The sequence below is a fragment of the Rhododendron vialii genome, chromosome 3a, assembly GCF_030253575.1.
Source record: "Rhododendron vialii isolate Sample 1 chromosome 3a, ASM3025357v1".
Classification (NCBI taxonomy): domain Eukaryota; kingdom Viridiplantae; phylum Streptophyta; class Magnoliopsida; order Ericales; family Ericaceae; genus Rhododendron; species Rhododendron vialii.
This window is the reverse complement of record NC_080559.1, coordinates 2,859,626-2,884,127: the sequence shown is the minus strand read 5'-3', so window position 1 is coordinate 2,884,127 and position 24,502 is coordinate 2,859,626. Positions and strand designations below refer to the sequence as shown.

At 39.2% G+C, this 24,502-nt stretch overlaps 1 protein-coding gene and 2 long non-coding RNA genes across 3 annotated transcripts; 1 reads left to right on the top strand and 2 right to left on the bottom strand.

The window, feature by feature from the left end:
* The first annotated feature begins 979 nt into the window (after window positions 1-979).
* LOC131319040 (uncharacterized) lies at window positions 980-1,850 on the top strand. The gene is made up of 4 exons (XR_009197872.1): window positions 980-1,110; window positions 1,209-1,296; window positions 1,553-1,628; window positions 1,713-1,850. It is a non-coding gene; the product is annotated as an uncharacterized LOC131319040 (long non-coding RNA).
* A 5,905-nt stretch (window positions 1,851-7,755) lies between these two features.
* LOC131319384 (disease resistance RPP13-like protein 4) lies at window positions 7,756-9,600 on the bottom strand. Its single transcript, XM_058349612.1, has one exon. It carries the CDS (start codon window positions 9,598-9,600, stop codon window positions 7,756-7,758), a length of 1,845 nt encoding a protein of 614 aa, XP_058205595.1.
* A 12,835-nt stretch (window positions 9,601-22,435) lies between these two features.
* On the bottom strand, window positions 22,436-23,777 carry LOC131319039 (uncharacterized). Its single transcript, XR_009197871.1, has 2 exons — window positions 23,532-23,777; window positions 22,436-22,773 (listed from the first exon to the last, which is right to left on the bottom strand). It is a non-coding gene; the product is annotated as an uncharacterized LOC131319039 (long non-coding RNA).
* Window positions 23,778-24,502: the final 725 nt, after the last annotated feature.

Genomic DNA, 24,502 nt, shown 5'->3' with positions numbered 1-24,502 from the left:
ATAGAAACTCACGTATATACATGATACGTATCCCAATATGATGTATACAATTGAAAACGATATAAGATACATATCCAGCAACAATTCTCAATTAGTTTGACGAAAGCACTCTCCCACTAGAAAAACTCTCCGCCTCTTTTCTCCCTCTAGGGTTCCTCAATCTTTCCGCTGCCGCCTGGGGGAGGAGCTCCTCCTTTTCCCTGCGGTGTTGGGTGGCTTGTTTTTTCGGTGGTGCAGCGGTGTTTGGTGGCGGCGATCTGGCGGGTTCTGGTTGTGATGTTGGGTGGTGGATCAGTGGTGTTGGGTGGTGTCGATAGGCTATTTTCTTTAACCTTTGTTTTGCAAGTCTCTCATATTTCAAAAATGATCGGTAAAGTTGTGGTGTTGATCGGAGATGGTTCTTCCCGGTGGTGGTGAGGTGGATGTGGTTCCCATGGCTGTTTAGCTCATGTTGCTTTGTGTGCCGAAGTCTGGTCGGCGGCCAATCCGAGTTGCTCGGTCGGGCGAGGGATCATCATTTCGTCGCTTTGGGGATTTCTGTTGCTGATTAAGGTCGGTGGTTGCTGGGATTTTTTGCTGGGGTTTGATGTTTGGTGGTGGTGGGTCCTCTCTGTCCTGTCTTGCTTTGGCATTCATCTCCGTAGGCCGGTGTCCGCCGCCGGTCTCTACATCTAGGAGAGGCCGGCTTGGCTTAACGACGAGGCTGGGCCCCGGTGTTTTGTGCGGTTGTGGATGTTTGAAGTTGGTTAAGGTTGAGGATTGGTTTGGGCGGGCCGGTCCATGGTTTGGACCAAGTTGGGTGTTTTAGGCTTTAATTGCTTCTGCCCTAGTGCTGTATAAGAAAACATTGTGAGTCAACCAAGGTTTGAGAAATGATCTCTTTTCTCATCACAAGGTTTCTCATCACAAGGTGGTTGCGTATCCTCTAGAGGAAGACACAATCTGGGGACAAAGATAATTTAGGGAGATTAGAGTTCCTCTTGCAGATATTCTTTCTGGTCGTCCAAGACAACCAATTGGATGTTGTTGGTACACGATGTTAAGGAAAGATTAACTGTTTGGCTGGACTCAATGAATCTTGAAAGGCATAGACACCATGCTAAAACACTTGTAAGTATTTATAAGTTCCCATACAACTTCCGATCCCTTTATTTGTATATTCCCTTTCTTAATATATTATGGAGTAACTGATTTTAACTAACATGCAGGCCATGTTGGTACATAAACAAAATGAACAAAATGCTTTGAATGAGGGGAAGTCAAATTTCCTGGCAATATTCCAAAACAAGAAAACAGGTACTGAAACCTCCGGAAAGGTTATTTTCCATGAGGACTCTTATGATAGGTTATTTTCCATGAGGACTTTTATGTGCAGTATTAGACATTGTAGTGGCACATCAACTGGTTCACCAGCAAAATAATAACAGAAAAAAAATAACACTAGTTCCAGGCTTAGACCCATACTCAAATTGAATGACAAAATCTGTAGTATAACTACATGCTTTAATGGTTTATTTTCACTTTATTTATCTAATGAAATTATGTCATGCAGTCGTGACTGTGCAGTTTACATGATTGCATTTATGGTATCTCTGGCAGTTAGTGATAAAATACCTTCATTTGATAAGGTACAGATATTCAACACACTACAATAAATTCCCCTTTCAAAAAATATGGTTCTCCTAATTCGTGAATTATGCTTTGATGTGTAGAACCACGTGTGTCAAATGCGCCGGCAAATTTTTCTTGAGTTGAAAAAGAAATGCTTCTCCCTGAATATCCTGAAGTTGGCTATAGGCATTTGTATGAAAGAAAATACTCCTATAAAGATTACGAAATTTTGCAGAAGAAGTATGAAACCCTGAGTCGACCGAGGTTGTTGCAGAAACAGAAACTGTGGCAGCTGAGAGTTTTTGCGGCCATCGACTAGTAAGATTGCACCAAGACGTTCAAATAGGCTAAGTGTTTCTTAGAGAAGAATGGAAAACCTGTGGCAGAAATCTTTTATTTTCACTAGGTGATTCAGACACACTTTTAACTTGAAATATCTATTACATATTTATCTCAATCTAAAATATCCTCCAACAATTTCAGGTAAAAAGCTTCTTGTACTTGATGTGAATGGACTGCTTGCTCATATTGTGTCCACACACGCACACATTTTAAATAAATATATATGACTGCATTATCTTATATATATTATGTATGTATTTGTCTTGAAAAACCTATCATAAAGTTGGAAGCCTTTCAACAGTACATTGCTATTGTTTGTCTATTATCAGGCAGGACACGAGAGAAAGGGTGTTTTGTGAGATTAAAGAGTTGAAAAATTCATTCTCTCAGTTGGCGAAAAGATATTCAGGAAAAGATCGGAAACCGCAGACTCAAAAAGCTCCTTGCTCAATATTCGGATGATGTTAGTATCTCTGATTAGATGCAAGCTTACAGATTGATTCTCCTTCCCTGCTAGTCCTTGTCGAACACGAATTCTCTTTCCCCACTGGTCCTTGTCACTGATCGAAAAGTGGACTTGCGGTGTGGTGGAAATCTTGGAATACACAAAGGTCAAGGCATGGTTGTGGGAAAGAAGGAATTGTGACCAATTGTTGGGACATGCTTTTTATGTTTGTATGTTATGTAAAAAGTTGATCACAACATTAGGGTTTTAACATATATGTAGAACATAGTATATAGGAGTATGTTTTTGTCCTGTTAACTAAACATCGACATCCAACAGTCCAAATTTTATCTCCATTATGTGGCATCCGAGCTGTTCATGTCGAGATGAAATTTGGATCGTTGGATTGCCGAACAGACGGCTTGGATTGAGGGACAACACGCATGTTTTCTCTAATGACGGGTGCCTAACACATTCCTTTCATTGTATCCCTAGCTCCTGAATCATGAGAATCTTGTTAATATGGAGTTCAAAACGGATTTGGATCCTCTATGAGGATCTCCCTTCTGTGAGGATCTCGTGAGGCTTTTGCTGTGGAATTGACAACACACTAATGAGGAGATCTAATGTCTTTTATTTCTAAAGTAAAATAGCGTCGTTTTAGAGTATAAAAATGTAATGGAGTAACCATTTCCTTCTTCTTGCATGCCGTTTCCTTCTTCTTGCATGCCGTTTTTTTTTTCTTCTTCCCTGTTACCTTTGTTCCCTGTTACTGGTGGAAAAAAAAATAATGTACTTAAGTTTTGGTTACATACATACACAGAACGACTTAATTTTAGTTACTTAGTACAATGGAAAAACACTGTGTTTAATTTTGAATGAGGACAATTTTTTTGAGTTTTTTTGCCCTTATTCAAAAAAAAAAAAAGGGTTTACATCGTGATTCTTTACATTTGTTATCCCTCATCGAGACAATCCAATAATCAACAAACATTTGATACGAAACTAACATATGCTGAAAAAGATTGAATAAAGAAAAAAAGAAGCTAATTGACTAACTTATCCAAGCTAGACCTTGAGTTCTTGATCCAAACAAGACCTAAGTTTGATAATGTTAGGGGTAACAGGGATGAAAGGTAACAGGGAAGAAGGAATAAAAACGGAAGAAGAAAACCGTGAGAAGAAGAACCGGCAAGATTATTCTGTTACATTTTTTTCCCTCTAAAGAAGACTCTTGTGAAGACCATTAATACCTACCGCTATAAATCTTTGCGAATCTGCTTCTGACATGAGTTTTTTTGGCCCATATCCAGCACTCCTCTGATTAACGATTGAAAAATTCAAAAAAATGTTACTTTCTTGCTTGGAGAAGGTAACTAGAGCCCGTGGTATCAAAAAGTTCGAATCTCAGTATCACCCCGTGCCAGGGAGCAAAAACTAGGAATTGAAGAACTGTAGGCATTCAATCATGCAGTATAGAAGTAATCAAAGCTTTAAGGCTACAACGTATGGGAGTGTAAGATTTCATAACAGAGAGCATAAGTCATGTAGATGAACATGCTGCTAGGGCACATTAATTGCCCAAAAGGATGGGGTGTTAGGATACAGGCCCAAGAATGTAGATCAAACTGGGAGACATCCTCTCTCTCTCACGTGCAACCCATCTTAAACGTGGAGGTGAAAAAATTAGTACATAGAAATCAAAACTCATATCATGTTGGAGCGTCAAATCCCAAAAGTTTTAGCGGATAGAAAATGAGCCCAATAACGTTTACTTGGCCATCTAAGACGCGCATTGTGAAAATGCGTTTTGGAAAAAAAAAAAAAAAAAAAGGACAAGGCGCATTTTTAAGATGCGTTATACAGATAGACTCTACAACAAGAGAATGTCGAAGTTCTTCCCCACCTTTCACTTCACCTCCATGCCCTGTCAAACCTTTATCCACTCATCACACTCTCCAAATCTCTTCCCTTCTCTCCCCTCACTCCCTCTCTCCCCTCCCGATTCTCTCTCTGCTCTCCCCTCTAAAACCCACACCGACCTCTCTCCCTCCACCCCCTCCCCGATTCCTACCGCCGCCGGAACCTCTCAATTCGGGCCTTTGATTTGCCTGTCTTCCGAGATGCAGAAGGATGAATCGTTGGCCGAGAAAGAAAAAAACTCTAACGATTCCGACGAGTTCGAGGGCGATAACAGTAGCGAGGTGAAACCCAATGAGGAGTATCCGAGTGGCGAGTTTATGTTCGAGATGTTCGGAGCGTGGATGAAGTGGTGAAGCTCCACCGCGCATCTTGAAATGTTATGATTCTCACAACGGAACACATATGAGTCTCATCTAAGGGCATCAATTCCCTTAATCAGATCCAAAGCCAACCTGGCCATAGCTGTCGCCCAGGCTCAGCCCTGAGATTTCAGCCCTGAGATTTCCGAAGCCCTAGGCAGGGTTTTAAAAATGGGGCCTTTTATTTTTTAGTATATCAATTATTTGTGTTGATAGAGGAAACAAGTCAAGCTTGTAGTTCGGTGGCAATGTGGCTGTACAAATCTTTAGAACAGGTCAGGAGTTCGACACTCGCAAGTGTTTAAGTCTTTTTAAATCAAATAGACTCCAAAATTTTACATTAAAAACAGAGGAGATAGGAATCGAACTCGCGAGCTACTATTCTAGACACACACGGCTTACCACCAGGCTACTTTACCCTAATTGTAAAAAATTTCACATACTTAATATTTAACATGTCTTACGATTTAGGGGCCCAATTATTTGGCCCAAAACGGGAGGCCTTAGGTAGTCGCCTAGTAGGCCTACGCCCAAGGCCGGCCCTGATGTCGCCACATAACTGCAACCATTGTAGTTTCTCATTACTGGTTGGGCCAATGAGGTGTTATCAAAATTAAGGTAGGTAACAAGCACACTAAGTCAACTGAATGGTAATTGGAATGATATGACCATCTTTTACTACGTACTTGTTTATGGAAGCCTCTTCTGGCGAGTCATGGACCCAAAAAATTTCTGAAATACTGACCCTACTAATTAAGGCATTGCACTTTGTGGTAGGTTTTCCACTGCACTACATTGCAGGTTTTACCTGGCCTCGTACCACATCAAATGCAACATCCTATACTGGAAATTAAAGAGCCTGATTAAAGAGCATCACAGCCAAGATATTTTACCCGGATTCCATCTTAAGACACTCACCCTGGACCTGGAGTAGAGAAACACTCACTTCAATCATCGCCAGACAAATTTAAATAGTATCACAAGTCAACTGCCAAATGGTTTCTAAAGCATAAAGAATGACTTACCCCAAGTTAATTTCCATAGGTTGTCTTCTCTTTACTACATATTTCCGCTTTTTCATGCTCCCAATCCAAATGTTGCACCGCTTGAAGAACAGTAGAAGAGAGCTGGCCTAGTTTGCATTATTTATAAAACAACCTTACACGATGTACCATGATAGAGATCCATGGGTCTGAGGCAGACAGATAATTACTGGAGATATAGTGACAATTATCAAAGGTATTCACCCAGTGTGCAAGGCTCACGCTTAGACCAAGGTCTAGGATCCCATCTATATCAGCAAATCAATGTCACCCAGAGAAACATTTTCCTATCTTTAAAGCACACTATCAAGGGATTGACAAGAAAACTCCTCAAGCTAATTCAGTCCTCTTCCTAATTAGTCCAGGGAGTTGCTCATTATGCAGAAATAGGTGCATGTAAACAGGAGCAATATATTGATAATTATGAGGATCCTGAAGGACCTGGTCTAAATTTGTATATCACGGACTCTAGTTACCTTCTCCAAGCAAGAAAGTAACCTTTTTTTCCTAATCGAAAGCAAGAGAGTATTTCTTTTTGCTCCTTGACCGAAATACAATCCATGACAGTTGTATCGTAAAGAAGACAAACTATGGGACTCAAAACTAACATTCAAATCCCAGAAGGTAGGTATCAAAAAGTTCGAATATCAGAATCACCCCTGGGAGCAAAAACTACGAAGTTGGGGGGCATTCAATCATGTAGTATAGAAGTTTCAAAGCTTTAATGCTACAACGTATGGGAGACTAAGATTTCATAACAGATACAAGTCATGTAGATGAACATGCTGCTAGGGCATTAATTGTGCAAGAATGTATATCAAACTGTGAGACATCCTCTCTCTCACGTGCAAGCCATCTTAAACGTGGAGATGAAAAAATTAGTACATAGAAATCAAAACTCATATCATTTAGAGCATCAAATTCCAAAAGCTTTAGCAAATAGGAAATGAGCCCAACAATGTATGGCCATCTAAGACATGCAACCAAGATTAGCCTATGTCTTTTTTTTTACTAATGGAGTCAATAGCCACTGTTTGTTGCAACCCTCAATTCCCATCCCTTATGATTCCCTTTCTAACCAACGTCCTACATGAAATTAACAGTGCATTCTCTAAAACCATGTCCACACTATCTCCATTGGTTTACATGTCACACCTTCATCTTAGCTCTCAACCTCCAATAAATTTATACCATTAGGCACAAGTGTCCTTAATGATCACAGAGGTGACTCAAGTCACAAATTCTGCGGAGTTACAGTTGTACATAAAACTTGTGCTGATCATCTACTTGCCCAAATATCTTAAAAGTACATTAATGAATGCGCTTATCCAACTCTTTTTTTTTATCCATAAAATAGACATCAATGAACCCAAGTAAATCAATGCGGTTGGCCATTGCCTCAGAATAACTACAACTAACTACCCTCCAGTAAATCAATGCAGTTGGCCATTGCCTCATAATAACTACAACTAACTACCCTTAACTGAAATCTATCCATATCCTATATGATTCATACCAGACATACTCTCACAACATTGTATCTCCCAAATTCCTGCTCCTTGGCTACCCAAAAGATCAGACAAAAGTGAGGAACTCAATGGAAATTCAACAATCAATCAGAGATGCATACCAATGGCGTCAATTACATTGCATAATCATGAGAATGCACAAGGGAAAAATTGTGATAAACTTACTTGTATAGGTAGTCCAAGCAGCCTTGTTCAAAAGCAAAATCGACGTTCTTCTACTCCGCACAAATAACCAGAGTCTTGATATCCTTCCATAAAGCAACCTCAGTGTAATACTTCCCAACAAATGCCTGATTTCTAGATATCAATTGTTTATTTTGGAGATAACTAAGTTACAGCAAGGAAGAACGAGAAAGAGAATACATGATAAAGAAGCCATGGGAGAACCTACCTTTCTTGGGGAGGCTCCACTTGGAGTAAGTTACAACCAAGATTCTAACTCTCCCTCAACAACGGATCTTATCTTTTAGCTAAGCATTTAAGCTTGCACTAAACCTAATTAACTAAAGCCGTTTCTCATCTACTGGACAAATGTTACAATCATTATGAGCTGAGGTTGAACCAGAGCCCTGCATAGAACTCGAGCCAATCATGCCACTGAATCTGAGGTAATTCTGCAGCTGTACGTGAGTATCAATGGCCTTGACATCCATCCACACGCCCCTCTGATCACACCAGAAGTTAGTAAGCTTGGGGCATTCTACCTGGTGCAAGTAAATTAATTTGGGAAATAATATCCTCAGTTCTCTCCAATCTATCTCTAATTCCTCCAAGTACTTCAAACGCAATATCTCCACGTTCCAGTGCTCCCCTTGGCTGTTCCCTGATTGGCCTAGATCACATAGTTGCCCTCCTCTAATGTATAGTTTCTTTAGTCCCTTCATTACGGCAGGCCTCAACCAATTGGTTAGACTCACCGTAGGGAAACACTGAAGGTCTAGTTTCTCCAATCTAGGAGGAAGTGCCAGAGGGCCTTGTGCTCGAGTAGCAAAGAATGCTGCTACGGTGGCTTGACTATCTGCTATTATTTTTCTTCTTGATTCTCCAAGACTAGGGTTCTCTAGAATTTTTTTGAGCCTCAGGCTTTCACCTTGTAAAGAGCATCCTCCCCATGATATTGTCAACTTTTGCAGTCCTTCAAAATTTTTTAAATCATCAAAGTCCCACAGTCTGGGAAAGTCTTTCACACTTACATAGATGTTAAGTTTCCTCAACTTCAACAATCTTGACAAATTGTGAAGAGTACATGATTGTTTGTTGTTGTTGAATTCTCCAATGAAGAATCCCTTGAGGACTTGGAGGTTTGATAGTTGAGCAAGACTCTCGGGCATGTGTTCTAAAAAGTAACACTCAGACATGTCCAAGTGTGTCAAATTCTCGAGCAAACCTACATTGTCAGGAATCACCTCAAGATTATGACAAGCACGGAGATCTAAGATCTTCAAATCGTTGAGCTCTACAATGAATGCAGGGAGCTCTGTAATCATAGAAATTCCTCGGAGGCTTAGAAAAGTTAATCTATTCAGCTTCTTCAGTCCAAGGAGAATTTTGACGTCTGCTAGTTCAATGTGGTGTGTAGCTAAGCTCTGCCACCTTCCAAGATAAAGACTTTGGACATTATTCATATTCTCAAATATTTCAGGCCCGCAATGAATAATGGCCTCGCCGACATTGATCAAACATGAGTGCCCATATTGACCGCCACAAACAAATCCACGATCCAAATCAAGAGTATCATTTGAAGTAAATCCTCTATGTTCAGCCTTTTTGTATAAAGTAGAACGAACAGAAAGGCTCATCCTGCAACTGTCTGGCACCAAGGAGCAATTTTGGTAGACAGGCTCAATGAAGCCCTTTGCAATAAGCTCATCAATGATCTTGTTGCCAACATCCTCTTCTAGTGGAAGTTCTTCTTTCCACTCTTTTCTACCAGTACCCCACAGACGCCAATAAGTATATCGCTGCCCTATCCACAGGTAAATCATCGTCGTTCTCTTTATAGTTACCGCTGGTGGGAACTTGAAGAAACATAACAAACACATCCGCAATGGCAGGGGGAGTTCACGGAAAGCTTCCAATAGTAGGCCATCAAAATCACCGGCGTGCTCGACCTCAGGCGCCTTGTAGAAGAAGTGCGTCATTCCATCCTCGGCCTCGTTTATATTCGGCCACCGGTTACGATTTGGGTTGGAATCCGCAGAACGGATTTTCCCGTGCGAAGGGATTTGCAATTTCAGCTTTGCGACGGCCTTTCGGAGCTCGTCAAAGTCTCTCAGACTTCCGCCTGATTTTCGTAGCTCTTCAAATTTCCGATGGGCCAGGTTGATTTTCACATTCACGTGGTCCATGTACTTGTTCGCCTCTGCAAAGGCCGAATCCACGAGGAGGAGATCATTACGGATCATTTTAGATGAGAGGGAAATCGCTTCCCCGCGGGGGTCATCTTCACTGGTGGTTGCACTGCTTGAAGCTGCACTGTGGTGGACCTGGTGGTGGTGGTTGTTCTCGGGCGAGTTGGGTTTGGAATTGGAGGCACAAAAATTGGCCTTGAAATTGGCGGCCAAACATTGTAGGAGTGCTGAGCACTTGGATTTGGTTTCGCTAGAACTGTTGATGGTTGAAGTCTCACTAGGTGTTGAGGGCGTGATTACGGTACGATTGTTGATGTTTGAAGTCTCACTCGGAGATGAGGAAATTATGCTTGAAGTCTCACCAGGTGAAATTGAGGGAGGGGCTTCAGTAGAAGAGTTGATGGTTGAAGTCTCATTTGGTGATGAGGGAGGGGCTTCACTAGAATCACTACTGGTCATGCTCCTTAAAAGAGAGAGTAGGAAATTTGAGAGGGGGGCTTCACTGGAATCACTACTACTGGCCATGCTCTTGGAAAGAGAGTGGGAGATTCGACGAGAAGACGGCGGCTATGGCGCAACCCTCCTAAATTGGTGGTGGTGGTGTGGAGATGTACGTTTTGGAATTTCGGTGCGAAGGGTTTTCTAAAGCTCAGTGATAACAACAGTGCTAGGACCACGCCGTGTACTAATATGCCTTTTTCGTTTTCCTATTTTGAAAAAAAAATTCAACTCAAAAAATACTTATTATTCTTACTTTCAAACATTATTATGCTATGACAACCACTGCTTAGTGCAGTTGGTCAGTTATTACCTCTCTTTTGTGGAAAGTCTTGGGTTCGAGCCCCACAGAGGGCAGGCCCTTTAGGGGACCAGGGCTATGGATAGCTTCTGGTCTCCCTATGCTAACTCTAACACCCCCACTAACCCCCGCTGATGTATATCGCCGTGGCAAAAAAAAACATTATTATGCTATCATTACTTCTATCTCCAATTATTATTCTTATATTTCTTTTTATCTTTCTTCACTCATTACCCAATACCCATATTTGTAATCTAATCTCTAATAAAAAATTTCTTAAAAACTCATCTGAATGCAACATAAAGTTTTGCAGTTTCGTTTCTACAAATTTAGAAAATATATACATCGATATTCGTTAGAACGGGTTTTTTCAGGACTTCATAAATAATTATTATAAAAATTAATATTTTTTTAAATTTTTATGCAACCCAAAGTGAACCCCACACAATATGCGGTGGTCGTGGACTTTTCGGACATGATAGTGTTCCACTTTCTTTTTAAAAATTCTTTTTGAAAAAGAAGGTAAGTTTAAGCTAAAAAATTATGTGTATATCCAAATAATTTTTCAGTCAATATGAATTTTATTTGATAAATCTCATTGAGATTTTTTAAACAATGCAAAAAAAAGGAAAATTATATTTTTATTTTCATAATATATGATTTTGAAATTACTTTCTTTTTTAAAAGAATGTTTAGAAAGAAAGCGGAACGGACTTAAGTGGTGTCCATGTGTGGTTATTGAAGATCGCCCACTGTACCTTCAATAATTTCTGGACAACATCAAATCCAACCCAGTCGTCAATATTATTGAAGGTGTGGAACTTCACTGTCTGGGAGAGGATCCCGTCTAATATAAATGTATGATATCAAAATGCATTGATCTTTATATAATTGTATCGTAGGTTGTAATTTAATGTTGTACAATTTTTTTAACAAACTTAATGCAATTCAAAATTATATCAAATAATATCTAATTAACGTGATTTTTGATGTGATCAATGTTTTTGGCGAACTCTAAAAAGTGAGCGGTTTCGATCATTGTTGAGGGTCCGGAAAGGATCCACAAATGATCCAAACTGGACTGGATTAGTTGGAACTTGGAAGAAATTGAACGGGATACGCCCCCTAATTGTCTAGGATAGTTCAACATTTTATCACAGTGCAAGAGTATATATCCTGAATGTACTTTATACTAGTAGTTATTAAACTCATACCGGACAGCATGCTATTTTTGTTACTTGCATACAAGTACTGTAAAATTTATAGGTACCGATTAGATTTGACATTACTATGCATATATGAAAAATATATGGAGTACAATAATATATAGGTCGACATCTCCCCAAATTGTTATATATACACTCAAGGAGTTGATTTTCGCACCCGCCTTAAAAGTATAGTTAACAACTTGATGGGTGCGAAAATTACTCCGCTACAATCCTGCCAGGCTGCCACCTGCTCTCCCCCCATATAATCTACACATTTTCCATAGCATCTTTTCTTTTTGTTTTTAATCTACACGTAGCAGGTACCATGTGTTTTGTCTTTTGAGGCAATGGGAAATAGTTAAAAAAGAGAGGAAGATGCATAAATTAAAATTGGGGGAGAGTAGGTGGCAGCCGTAGCGGAGATACCCTGGGTAACGTGGGGCTAGAGTGATGCAGAAAAATAATGGCGCTGCAAGAATCGAGAAGTTATTTTTATCTTCTCTTTTATGTCTTAGTTTAAGAGGGTGTTTTTTGTAGTAAAAAATTTATAAATTTTTATTTGTAGTTGATAAATTGTTAGGTATTTTCGGTAGGGAATACGTTATTGAAAAATGTCAAGTTATTTTCGATAGTGTATAAGTTGTTGATGGTTTGTGAATCGAGTTACTGTAGCTAAAACAATTTTCGTTGATAAGTTTTTTATTAGTAAAAACGAAATATGAAAATCCTGAAAGTTTTTTGTTAATGGAAACGAAATAGAAAAACGCGTTAAGTTTTTTGTGATTTTTGTTAGTGAAAATACCCTCTAAGTATCTATCCACACAGTTTTTAGTGTCTTTTTGGTTGTTCGAAAAGTCATTGAGTTGTTCAAAGAGTCTATCTAATTTTTTTTAAACTCAAAGCCTTTGTTTTCATATATTTTTTTTAATCATCCTTGTTTTCATTTATTTCTAGTTTTGAAAATCAAAATTTATTTTTCCAATATTGGAGGGATGTTCCAACAAGTTCTATTTAAATTCTTTGCTATGAATGAAATCATTAGAGAGTGTATGTTTAAGTAAAATATAGCCTTCGGCTAGTGAGAAGTTTATCTTCTTATTTTGTTTCTGTATCTCTTAGGTGGATTCCTCGTGTATCCTCGTTAATCTTCGAGTGGTGATATCTATATCCGGTTTCCTAACTTGGGTAGTGAGTGTTTATCTTTTTATCCTTTTTCTTTACTTTTTTTTCCGTCCCATTTATAAAATCCGGCATCCCCCAACTTTTATTTCTTTGCATATAAAAAAATGACTAATCAAAAGCTCACCTAGCTCTCAAATTTAAGTTTCGAATTCCATGATTTCATCCGTCTGATCCATCGCTAACTTCGTCTTCGTTGCTGTAAACAAGTCTTAACGATTTCAAATATTTCAATCTATACAAGAAATTTAGATTCCGAATTCAAATATTTCAAAGGTTGTAACCATTTCGATGGGTGTTCTAACTTTTGTTGTTGATTTTAAAGATTTCGACACGGGCTACGGAGCAAAAATGGAAGACGATTTTCTCTCGAACTCTGAACATCCCAAATTCCTGCTCCTCGGCTACCCAGAAGATTAAACAAAAGCGAGATACTCAATGGAAATACAACAATCAATCAGAGATGCATACCCAAGACGTCATTTACATTGCATAATCACGAGAATGAATAAGGGAAAATATGAAAAACTTCTCTCTCTCTCTCTCTGGTAAGTAATATGCGATAAACTTACCAGTATAGAAAGTCCAATCAGCCTCGTTCGACAGCAAGGTCGACGTTCTTCTGCTCCGCCAAAATAACCAGAGTCTTGAATATCCTTCCATTAAACAACCTCAGTGTAATATGCTCCTCATGCCTGATTTCAAGTTATCAATTGTTTATTCGTGAAATAATCCAAGTTACAGAGAGGAAGAACAAGATAGAAAATACAAGATGAAGCCATGGGAGAATCTCCCTTGCTAGGGGAGGCTCCACTAGGAGTAAGTTAGGCCAAGATTCCAACAAGTACAACCAATCTTATCTCTTAGCTAAGCACTTAAACTCGCACTAAAGCCAACAAACTAAACTTGTTTGTGATCATCTACTGGACATATGTTACAATCATCCTGATCTAAGGTTGGACCAGAGCCTGACATAGAACTTGAGCTGATGATGCCGCTGGTTCTGAGGTATTTCTGCCGCTGCATGTGAGTATCAATGGCCTACATGTTCATCCACACACCCATGGCTTCTTTATCTAACTAAGACCTATTTCTCATCTACTGGACAAATGTTACAATCATCCTGATCTAAGGTTGGACCGGATTCCACCATAGAACTTGAGCCGATGCCACAGGTTCTGGAGTATTTCTGCAGCTGCTCCTGAACATATATGGCATTCTTGTCCATCCACGCACCACTCTCATCACACGGAAAGTTAGTAAGCCTGGGGCATTCTACTTGGCGCAAGTATATTAGTTTGGGAAATAATATCCTCAATTCGCTCCAATCTATCTCTAATTCGCTCAAGTACTTCAAACGCAATACCTCCATGTTCCAGTGCTCCCCTTGGTGTTTCCTTGATGGACCTAGATCACATAGTTGCCCTCCTCTAATGTAAAGTTTCTTTAGTCCCTTTATTCTGGCAGGCCTCAACCAATCGATTAGACCCTCTGCAGGGAAACACTGAAGGTCTAGTTTTTGCAATCCTGGAGGAAGTATTAGAGGGCTTTCATTTGAGTAATTCCATGCTTGCTTCTTCTCGCCTTTGTCTGCCGTTGTCACCTTGTAAAGAGCATCCTCCCCATGATATTGTAAACTTTTGTAGGCCTTCAAATTTTTTTATATCATAAAAGTCCCATAGTCTTGCGAAAGTCTTTCACGCTTAAATACCGCAGTCTTGACAAATCGTGCAGGGTACAAGATTGTTTGTAGTTGTTTAAATCTCCAATCAAGAATCCCTTAAGGACTTGGGGGTTTGATAGTTAAGCAAGACTCTCGGGCGTATGTTCCAAAAAGTAACACTCGGACATGTCCAAGTGTGTCAAATGCTAGAGCAAACCGAGATTTTCTAGAATCGCCTCAAGATTATGACAAGTTTGGAGATCTAAGATCTTCAAAAACTTGAGCTCCAAAATGACAGTGGGAAGCTCCGTAATCATAGAAATTCCGTGAAGGCTAAGAAACTTTAAGCTCTTCAAATTCTTCAGTCCATGGAGAATTTTGGCGTTAGCTATTTCAATGTGGTGCGTAGCTGAGCTCTGCCATCTTTTGAGATAGAGACTTTCGGTATAAATCATCTTCTCAAATATTTTAGGCTCGCAATTGATAACGGCCTCACCAATATTGACGAGACATGACCCATATAAACGACCATAAACCAGATCAAGGGTAACATTTGAAGTGAATCCTTTATCTTCAGCTTCTTTGTATAAAGAAGAACGAACTGAAAGGCTCATCCTGCAACTGTCTGGCACCAAGGAGCAATTTCGGGAGATAGGCTCGATGAGGCCCTTTGCAATAAGCTCATCAAAGATCTTATTGCCAGCATCCTCTTCTAGGCTACGTTCTTCTTTACACTCTATTCTACCACTACCCCGTAGATGCATGTAAATATATCCCTGCCCTATCCATAGGTAAATCATCATTGTTCTCTTTACAGTTGCAACTGGTGGGAACTGGAAGAAGCATAACAAACAATAACGCAATGCCAAGGGGAGGTCATTGAAAGCTTTCAATGCGCCATCAAAATCACCACTGTGGGCAACCATTGGCTCCCTGTAGAAGAAGTATGTCGTTTCATCCTCTGCCTCGTTTATATTAGGCCACCGGTTACGATGTGGGTTGGAATCGGCACGACGGATATTCACCTGCGAAGGGATCTGCAACTTCAGCTTCACGACGGCCTTTCGGAGTTCGTCAAAGTCTCTCTGACTACCGCCTAATGTCTGTAGCTCCAGAAATTTCTCATGGGCCTGGTTGATTTTCACATTCATGTGGTCCATGTACTTATTCGCCTCTGGCCGAATCTACGAGGAGGAGATCATTACGGATCATTTTAGAGGAGAGGGAAAGAGCTTCATTGCTAGTACTGGCCATGCTCTTTGAAAGACAAGAGTTGAAAATTTGTTGAGACAATCGAGCAGAGGATTAAGGGCAACCTTCTTCCTTTGGTGGTGGTGATGATTGTTTTGGAATTTGGATGTGAATGGTTTTCTAAGCTCAGAGGTAAACGATGACCATTTCTTATCAAAGAATGGTAGGCTGGTAGCAGTACGGGGAGTTGGAGAGATTTTTCAGTGCCGGGGGCACGGGCCACATGGTACTGAGCACGCATCTCGGTCGTCCAGACATATTTTGGACGGCCCAGATCTGTTTGGGCTTGAGGGGGTGTTATGGTAATTTTACACTAAAAATTATCCAAACAAGTTTGGACGGCCGAGATGGTGATCGGCACCACGTGGCCTGTGCCCACCCGGCACTGAAAAACTTCTCGGGGAGTTGAGCCTTGTTTTTATGGCACTTGGCTTGCCACGTAGAATGACAAGTTTCATGGAAGGGCCACTGCAGGAACAGAGAAGGGGTTGGGAGAAATCGTAAAATTTAACATCCTAACTAATTGTGTTGACAGAGTCATGAACGGGAAAGTACATCCCAACTATATTAGCACCTACAACCCCCGACAATCATATATCATTCAAAGACCCAAAACGGAAACAAAGATGGCAAGGTGCGGTTGGGCTCATCCTTGTAGAGAAAGTAAAATGATAAATAACGGTAATAACCTAGTTGTCATTAGTGTGTCATACACATCCAATCGTGGCATGCCTTTATATATAAATATTATGTAACTTGGCGACTAAGAAACCTAAACAAAGTACGAAATTATGCATAACTACGAAACATGAATAATGATAAGTCTAAATAGGAAACAAAATAAAAAAAAATCTAGAAAATATGGGAACATATTATATGTGGTACTTGTTGCTTAGCGATTTTGATGCCAGAAATCCAAAGGAGGTTTGAAGGGTCAGTGGGGATGCTTGCCTTTTAGTGGTAGGTAGCTTTTCTGTTATCTTTCCTGCCGATATGCTCTTAGTTTCGGTGTTGTAAACTCATTCTTATCGTTCCGATAAGAAAAATAAGAATGAGTCACAAACCATAGTTCCTCGTAAACACAAAATGTACGTACCTAGATGTATAACTTCTCATTGTCGGGGTCTACGCGTGTGTGTTTGTTTGAAAAGATAGGAAAGACTGACCCATGTGGAAGACTGTAGAAGAGACACTGAAAAATGTTAGAGGAAGAGAAATACATTTATAGAGCAAAAAAGTTGCTATACAAAAACAGGGGAAGAAGAAGAAGATCCTTTTAAAATGGGAAATTCATCGGCCTCCACTGAATTGGGGATGCGATCATATTCCTCAATTTAGATGTGTAGATTCCTCAATTTAGCCGATACACATTCGATTACAACTAATAGCGGATTGAAGTCTATCTAATGGCAATTGCTACCACATTACATGTGCAATGAATTGGGCTTAAACTCCATTGCCATCGGACACCAAATTAAAGGATTTGATAAACAATTGTCACTACTCGGAACTCAATTTGGAAGCCATATTGTGACCCGGCCGTTTTCGGGATGCCTCTAACAACCAACGAATCACAAGTGCTTTTCCTTGTGGGAATTTTTTTCAATGGGAACTTGGTGAGTTGATCCACGGTTACGTCTTGCTTTTACTGCTATCTTGTGATCGAGTTACTTGGCGTATTGCTCGATGTAAAACAGATAGTAAGCAAAGGAAATGGCATTGGTACATTGTGAAGTAGCACTAGGGAAACATCATCAAGAACTTCACATTCATGATCTCCCATGGAAAATCCTCGTCGCTGTCTTTCTCATGTTACCACTTTAAGTCCGTCGGACGAGCCAAGTGAAGATACAAACTCTGGTATACCATAAAAAGTCACCCTAAATTTGTTGAAATGCATTTTAGCCATGCAGTTGAAAATCCTGGCCATGTTTATAGGTTCGATGATTCGAATCATGACTTATATTTTGTTGAAAGAGTACCGGGTGGCATTGAAGCGACAAGAATTTCTTCCGGACTACTTTTGGCGGATGATCCGAAGACATCTGTTGGCTTAATGGCAATTTCTAATGAAATTGAGGACTGTTTTAACATGCGCAATTCAATTTCCAGAGAGCTAATAAAAGTGACTATGGCTCCTTATTTTGGTAAAACAATTCTGATAAAATGGTACTATCAGAAAATTTTCTGATCAAATAATATATATATATATATATCGGGGCGGTTCCGGGGACACTTAAAAAAACCCTTAAAAAAACACTCCAAATCTTAATCTCATAGTTCCCGATCAAATTTTGATGACCCGAGCCGCTCAATGTGTTCAGAACGTGATTTTAAGGGTGCCCACGAGAAACTAGCAAAAAAACTAACCGGGAAGGGCTTGATTTGAGCAGTTTTTTATTGGACCGTTCAATAAAGTTCAATAAAAAACTGTTCGGATGAAGCCCTTCCCGGTCTTTTTTTTTGCTGATTTCTCGCGGGCACCCTTAAAATCACGTTCTGATCACATTGAGCGGCTCGGATCATCAAAATTCGATCGGAAACTATGAAGTGTTTTTTTAAGTGTCCCCGGAACCGCCCCCTATATATATATATATATATATTTTCCGGTTGTCCGGATTTTCTTATGGTCCGAATTTGTGTCTTAGCTCCCATTTCCTGATCGATTTACGATAATCCGAGCCGCTCAATGTGTTCAGAACGTGATTTTAAGGGTACCCGCGAGAAATCAGCAAAAAGAATGACCGGGAATGGCTTGATCTGAGCAGTTTTTTTCTCAACCGTTCAATAAAAAAACTGCTCGGAAAGCCCTTTCCAATCATTTTTTTTGCTGATTTCAAGCGGCTACCCTTAAAATCACGTTCTGATCACATTGAGCGGTTCGGATCATCGCAAATCAACTGGAAAATGAAAAATCCGGACCATAAGAAAATCCGGACGAGTGGACCTGAAAATTACATTTCGATATATTTATTTCCATACAACAGAGGATTCCAACAGAGAATCCAATTTATAATCTACAATGAAAATATAAAATGTATATCCTATCACCACCTCAAAACGGTAGGGATAGACAAGAAAAGTCCTCAAGCTAATTCAGTCCTCTTCCTGCTTAGTCCAGGTAGTTGCTGATCATACAGAATTAGGTCCACATATACACGAGCGAAATATTGATAATAATGAGGATCTTGAAGGACCTGGTCTAAATTTGTAGATCACGGACTCCAGTTACCTTCTCCAACCAAGAAAGTAACCCTTTCTTTTCTAATTGAAAGCAAGGGAGTAACTACTTTTTGTTTCTTTTTGCTCCTTGACGGCTTGGCCGAGACATGATCCGTGACATTTTTTATATTGTAAAGAAGACAGTCAGACAGACTATGGGATTCAAAACTGACATTCGAATCCCCGAAGATAGGTATCAAAAAGTTTGAATCTCAGTATCTCCCCAGGGAGCAAAAACTACAAAGTAGGTATGTATTCAACAATACAGTATAGAAGTTTCAAAGCTTTACTGCTACAATGTATGGGAGACTAAGATTTCGTAACAGATATAAATAATGTAGATGAGAATGAGCGTGCTGTTAGGGCATTAGTTGCCCAAAAAGGACGAGGTGTTAGGACATAGGCTCGAGAATGTATATCAAGCTGTCAGACATTCTCTCCCTCACATGCAATCCATTTTAAACGTAGAGATGCAAAAATTAATACATAGAAATCAAAACTCATAACATGTTTAGAGCACCAAATCTCAAAAGCTTAAGCGGATAGGAAAATGAGCCTAACAATGTATACTCAGCCATCCAAGACATGCAACCAACCCTCTACTCCCATCTCTTATAATTCCCTTTGTAAGCAACATCATACATCCATGTAACATTACATTATTCTCTAAAGGCGAAAGTACATAAACACCCCATCAACTATTACTTTTTCTCACGAAGATTTCCTCACATTTAAAAGCGCTCATACAGACCCCCTCAACTAATCTTTGTTACCCAAGTGACACCCATCCGTCTCTAAACCGTTTGTGATGAACACCCTCATCCATGAATTGGACAAAAATACCCTTATTGCATTACATACATATACCCTCTCTAACCCTTCTCTTTCTTCCCTCTACAAACAACCTCTAATCAAAACCCAAAATCAGTAAATAAATCTGAAACTTTGGTTCATATATATATATATATATATATATATATATATCACTTAGGATCTCCTAAGGGATCCCGAATGGAGGTATGGTGCGGACTTGACGCCACAGCCGTTGGATTTAATCCAACGGCTCACGTTTTAAAATGAATCTCGCGGGTCCTTTCCGGGTAAAAAATACGGGTTAAAATGCTTCCATTTCACGCGTTCAACCCAAAGAAGAGAGAGACTAAAGAAGATATCGAGAAGAAGAAGAAAGAAGGAACGAAGAAGAAGACGAAGAAGAAAGAGCAGCACTCCGGACGATGAACAACGACCGACGACCGACGGTCTCTCTCTCCCTCTCTATGTTAGGGTTTTAGTTGTTTCCGATTTCTCCAGCCCTTCGAATTTTAGATTTCGTTTTGAGAAACCAAAAAATTAGGGCTTCGATTGAGATCTGTGATAAACCATTCTTGCTAAAGTTAGGGTTTTAGTTTTTTTCGATTTCAGGTTCAAATCTGTTTTTTTTTTCTTGAACACTTGGTCGATTATTATTATTATTATTATTTTACTCAAATTCTTAGGGTTCGAATCTGTTTTTTTTTTTCATTGAACACATGGTCGATTAGGTTTTTTTTTTTTTTTTTCTATAACTCGAATCTATGACTTGGGCTATGATTGATAGTTGGGTTGTAACTTGAATTTCTGTAACTCGATATTTGGGCTGAGATCGATAGTTTTTCTTTTCTCCTGGCTAAAACAGGCAATCAGTTAGTCCACAGTATTTTGTAGTATCCTTGTAAGCTACTACCAGTAATTTAAATACTAGCTTAATCATTTCAATAAATCCACTGCACACAAACATAATGCATTCATTGCAATTTATAAATCATCAGGAGTATTCATTTCCATTTCTTTGTTGTCATAAACGTAATGCATCCAAAAAACTATAGAACGATTCATTGATTCTGTAGAAGACTAGCCATTGGTGCCTGCTGTTGTTGTTCTGTGACCAGAAATGGAACAAGAAGATAATGTCAGTGTCAGTCCAATCCCCTTCTTTCGACCACCACCACCAAGGTATCTCTCTCTATTGTAGAAAAACGTTTTTACCAAACTACTTGTGTTTGGTTGAGATTTTAGTTTAGTTTGGTTTAGTTTTGGTAGTGGGTGAAGAGAGAAATAGAGTAATGATTGAAGATATGGGTAATGATTGGAGAGAGATAAAGAGAGATGTGAAAGTAATAATTGAAAAAATAGGGTAATGATTGGAGAAAGAAGTAGGGTAATGATTGGAAAACAAAACTAAAGCTAAACTAAAATGGCAAACAAACCATATAGTTATTGTTTTGTCTTTTGGTGGTGCAAAACTATCAGTTGTAAAAAACCGGTCAGGTGAAGGTGAAGGTGAAGGTGAAGGTGAAGGGTTTGTTGTCCCCCAATTTGTGGAGGGTCATACCCACCCTCTTACGACGCCATGGAAGGTGCATTTGTTGAAATCTCATCGTCGAGTGTTGGATGATGACGATGATGACAATGTCCAAAACCTCTGAACATGTACGTGTTTGTAATTCAAGTACTTTTGTGGTTTTGTCTGTTTAGCTTCTTACACTATGCATGTTAGGAAGAACTTACTTATTAGCATATGATTTTACTGTCTAAAGATGTTCCGGACTAATTAGTCTTTTATTCACAGATTTCTTGCTGTTCATGCTACAAGTGGTTCTGGATGTTATTGGCTAATTGGCTATTGGATCTGTTTTCTCTTTTAGTCGTAGTGTTGAAAACGGGGGATCTGGTACTAGTTTGGAGTATGTGGGGGTGCTGTACTGACTACAGATAATGTTTAGAACATTGTGCTTTTTCCAGCTTGTTGTTTACTTGATCAACGTCAATGATTGCAGATAAAAAAAAAAAAAAGTCAATGATCAAGTTTATTGGTTTCTGTATTAAATTCATCCAAGAGAGGATTCTAACAATGAATTCGGGATTCTGATCTTGGAAACGTGAGTTTCTACAAGTTGAGGTGTGAATGCTTATAATCTATTTTACTGTTATCTTGAATATCACTTGCAAAATATCAAGATCTTAAAATTGAAGGACATTTTAACTTCTGAGCTCCCATGCAATTGATCGAGGCATCTTCCAAACACTGTGACATTCGAATTACCCGAATCGGTTTCTTTCTTTCCAAACTTTCTTGGAATGAATTAATGTTTACGTCATAGTAAGTACTTCATTCGAGGTCATGGCAGTGCTGAACTTAAATAAGTGCGGGCCTAAACTACTTTTGCATATATAATAAGGGCCCCAAACCATGTGTGAAATTAAATCTTTGTAAAAAGGTTGAAACTTTTGGTCACAACTTTGGTTGCTCTTGATCCTCCTATTCCTCAATCGGATCGCATTCTAGCTTGTTGTTCATTGATTCTTAAGTGACAAATCTGTTTAGTTCATGGTTTGCTTTGTGAATTGGGTAAAAAACTATAAAGGAACTTTGAGAGGGCACTACTTTTTCACCAAAAACTTCCTATCTACTAATTGAGAAAACTTCTTATCATACCCCTAAGATCAGCTCAAAAATTGCCAACACCAAAGTCAAGCACCAACAAATTTCATTCAGTTCCAACCTTAACCAAGAAATTGTTCAAAAAGAAGTTGGATTACATTCACAACCTAATCAACTAAGGCGGGTATTTCATGTTCCTCATGTTCGGAACAGTTACATCATTGTAGATGAACCACATGACAATGCATAAAGCTGACATAATCAAGCACCTCATTTTGTAGTCACACACTTTAGCTTCAGCTTCTTGTAATTTTTTTCTCAACTTCTCATTCCTTTTGGTCAGTACTTGATTCTCTCTTGTAATTTCTTCCACCTCCATGTTTCTTTGGGGGTCAATCCAATGGAAGAAATCACATCCATTATGTTCCTACATAACAAAAAAAAAAAACATCTCAGTAACAAATGCATGGAATAAATATAAATAACAAAAAAAACATATACAACCTAGGAATCTTCTTCCCCGATTAGCCTCTGTTTTTGAAGTTCTTATAGGTGCTGGTATCCCACATTTGCAAGGAAGGGCTTCGTTTATGCTATTGAAAATGGGAGGAAGTAGAAGAAGACATCTCTGGAAAGGGACGTGATTAACCACAACTGAATAGGAACAAATTTGGACTATTTTATTCAAGTTTAGCAGTTTTGGTCCAAGAGAATAAATCATAGCACCATATGTGTTTTCCAAGTATCACAATCTCACTCCATCAAGCAAGCCTAGCCATGATTATTTTGTTCAGTTACTCTTAAAAAAAAAACCCAGCAACAATGGACTATTTTGTTGAAATCACAAGGCATCGTTAGTCAAGACATTCGAACGAGAGATTCAGATTCGAACCCTAACTCAAAAAAAATATAACAAAGAAAAATGATGACTTTAGCAAGAATGGTTTATCACATATTTCAAACGAAGCCCTAATTTTTGGGTTTCCCCTAACAGTTGTGAAATCGAAAAAAACTAAAACCCTAACCTTAACTCTAGAAAAATTGATAACTTTAGTACGAATTGTTTATCACAGATCTCAATCGAAGCTCTAATTTTTGGGTTTCTCAAAACGAAATCGAAAATTCGAAGGGCTGGAGAAATCGAAAACAACTAAAACCCTAACATAGAGAGAGAGAGAGAGAGACCGTCGGTCGTCGTTCGTCGTCCGGAGTGCTGCTCTTTCTTCTTCGTCTTCTTCTTCGTTCTTTCTTCTTCTTCTCGATATCTTCTTCAGTCTCTCTCTTCTCTGGGTTGAACGCGTGAAATGGAAGCAGAAGGGGGGGATTTTGTTTTAACCCGTATTTTTTACCCGGAAAGGACCCGCGAGATTCATTTTAAAACGTGAGCCGTTGGATTAAATCTCACGGCTGTGGCATCAAGTCCGCACCACACCCTCCATCCGGGATTAGGAGATCCTAAGTGTGTGTGTGTATATATATAAGGATCGGTTCCACCCACACAATTTTTAAAAAAAAATACTTCATCTCAACCATTAAAATCAATGGATTGATTAAAACTTAAAAGGATTGTATTCTCCTCCTCCTCTCAATCACAGGTAATCTCTCCCTCTTCATCTAATCTATTCTCTCTCTATACTCTAACTGATTAAATACTGGTTCCGGTGACCTTTTTTTCTCTCTCCTCCAATACATACACACTCTCTCTACAAAAAGTTTAAAAAATAGAGATGAGAAAAGCAATGCAGCAACTGCCGTCGACTGTCACCACCGTTTTCCTCAACTTCTCTTCTCCCACACCTCTCTCATTTCCCTCGTCTTCTTCCCTTCTCAATTTTTATCAGCAAAAGAATCACCACGGCACCTGCCGCCGTCGCGCCATGGTTTTCGAGTTATTTTTTATGGTTATCTATAGAAGATTCTCTTTAAAATGATTAATATAAGGAAAAAAGAAATGGTATAAAACGAAAAAAACAATTAGAACGATCGATAGAGTGAGGGTATAATACAGATGTTAAGTGGTCTCCGTGGAATAAAGTGATAGTTGAGGAGGTTTTATGTACTTTCACCTTATAAAAAATGGTATCTTAGTCATTTCCTCCCCATTCCGTTAATGGAGTTAGCATTTGTTTCGTTTTCAGTAGTTGAGGAAATCTGTA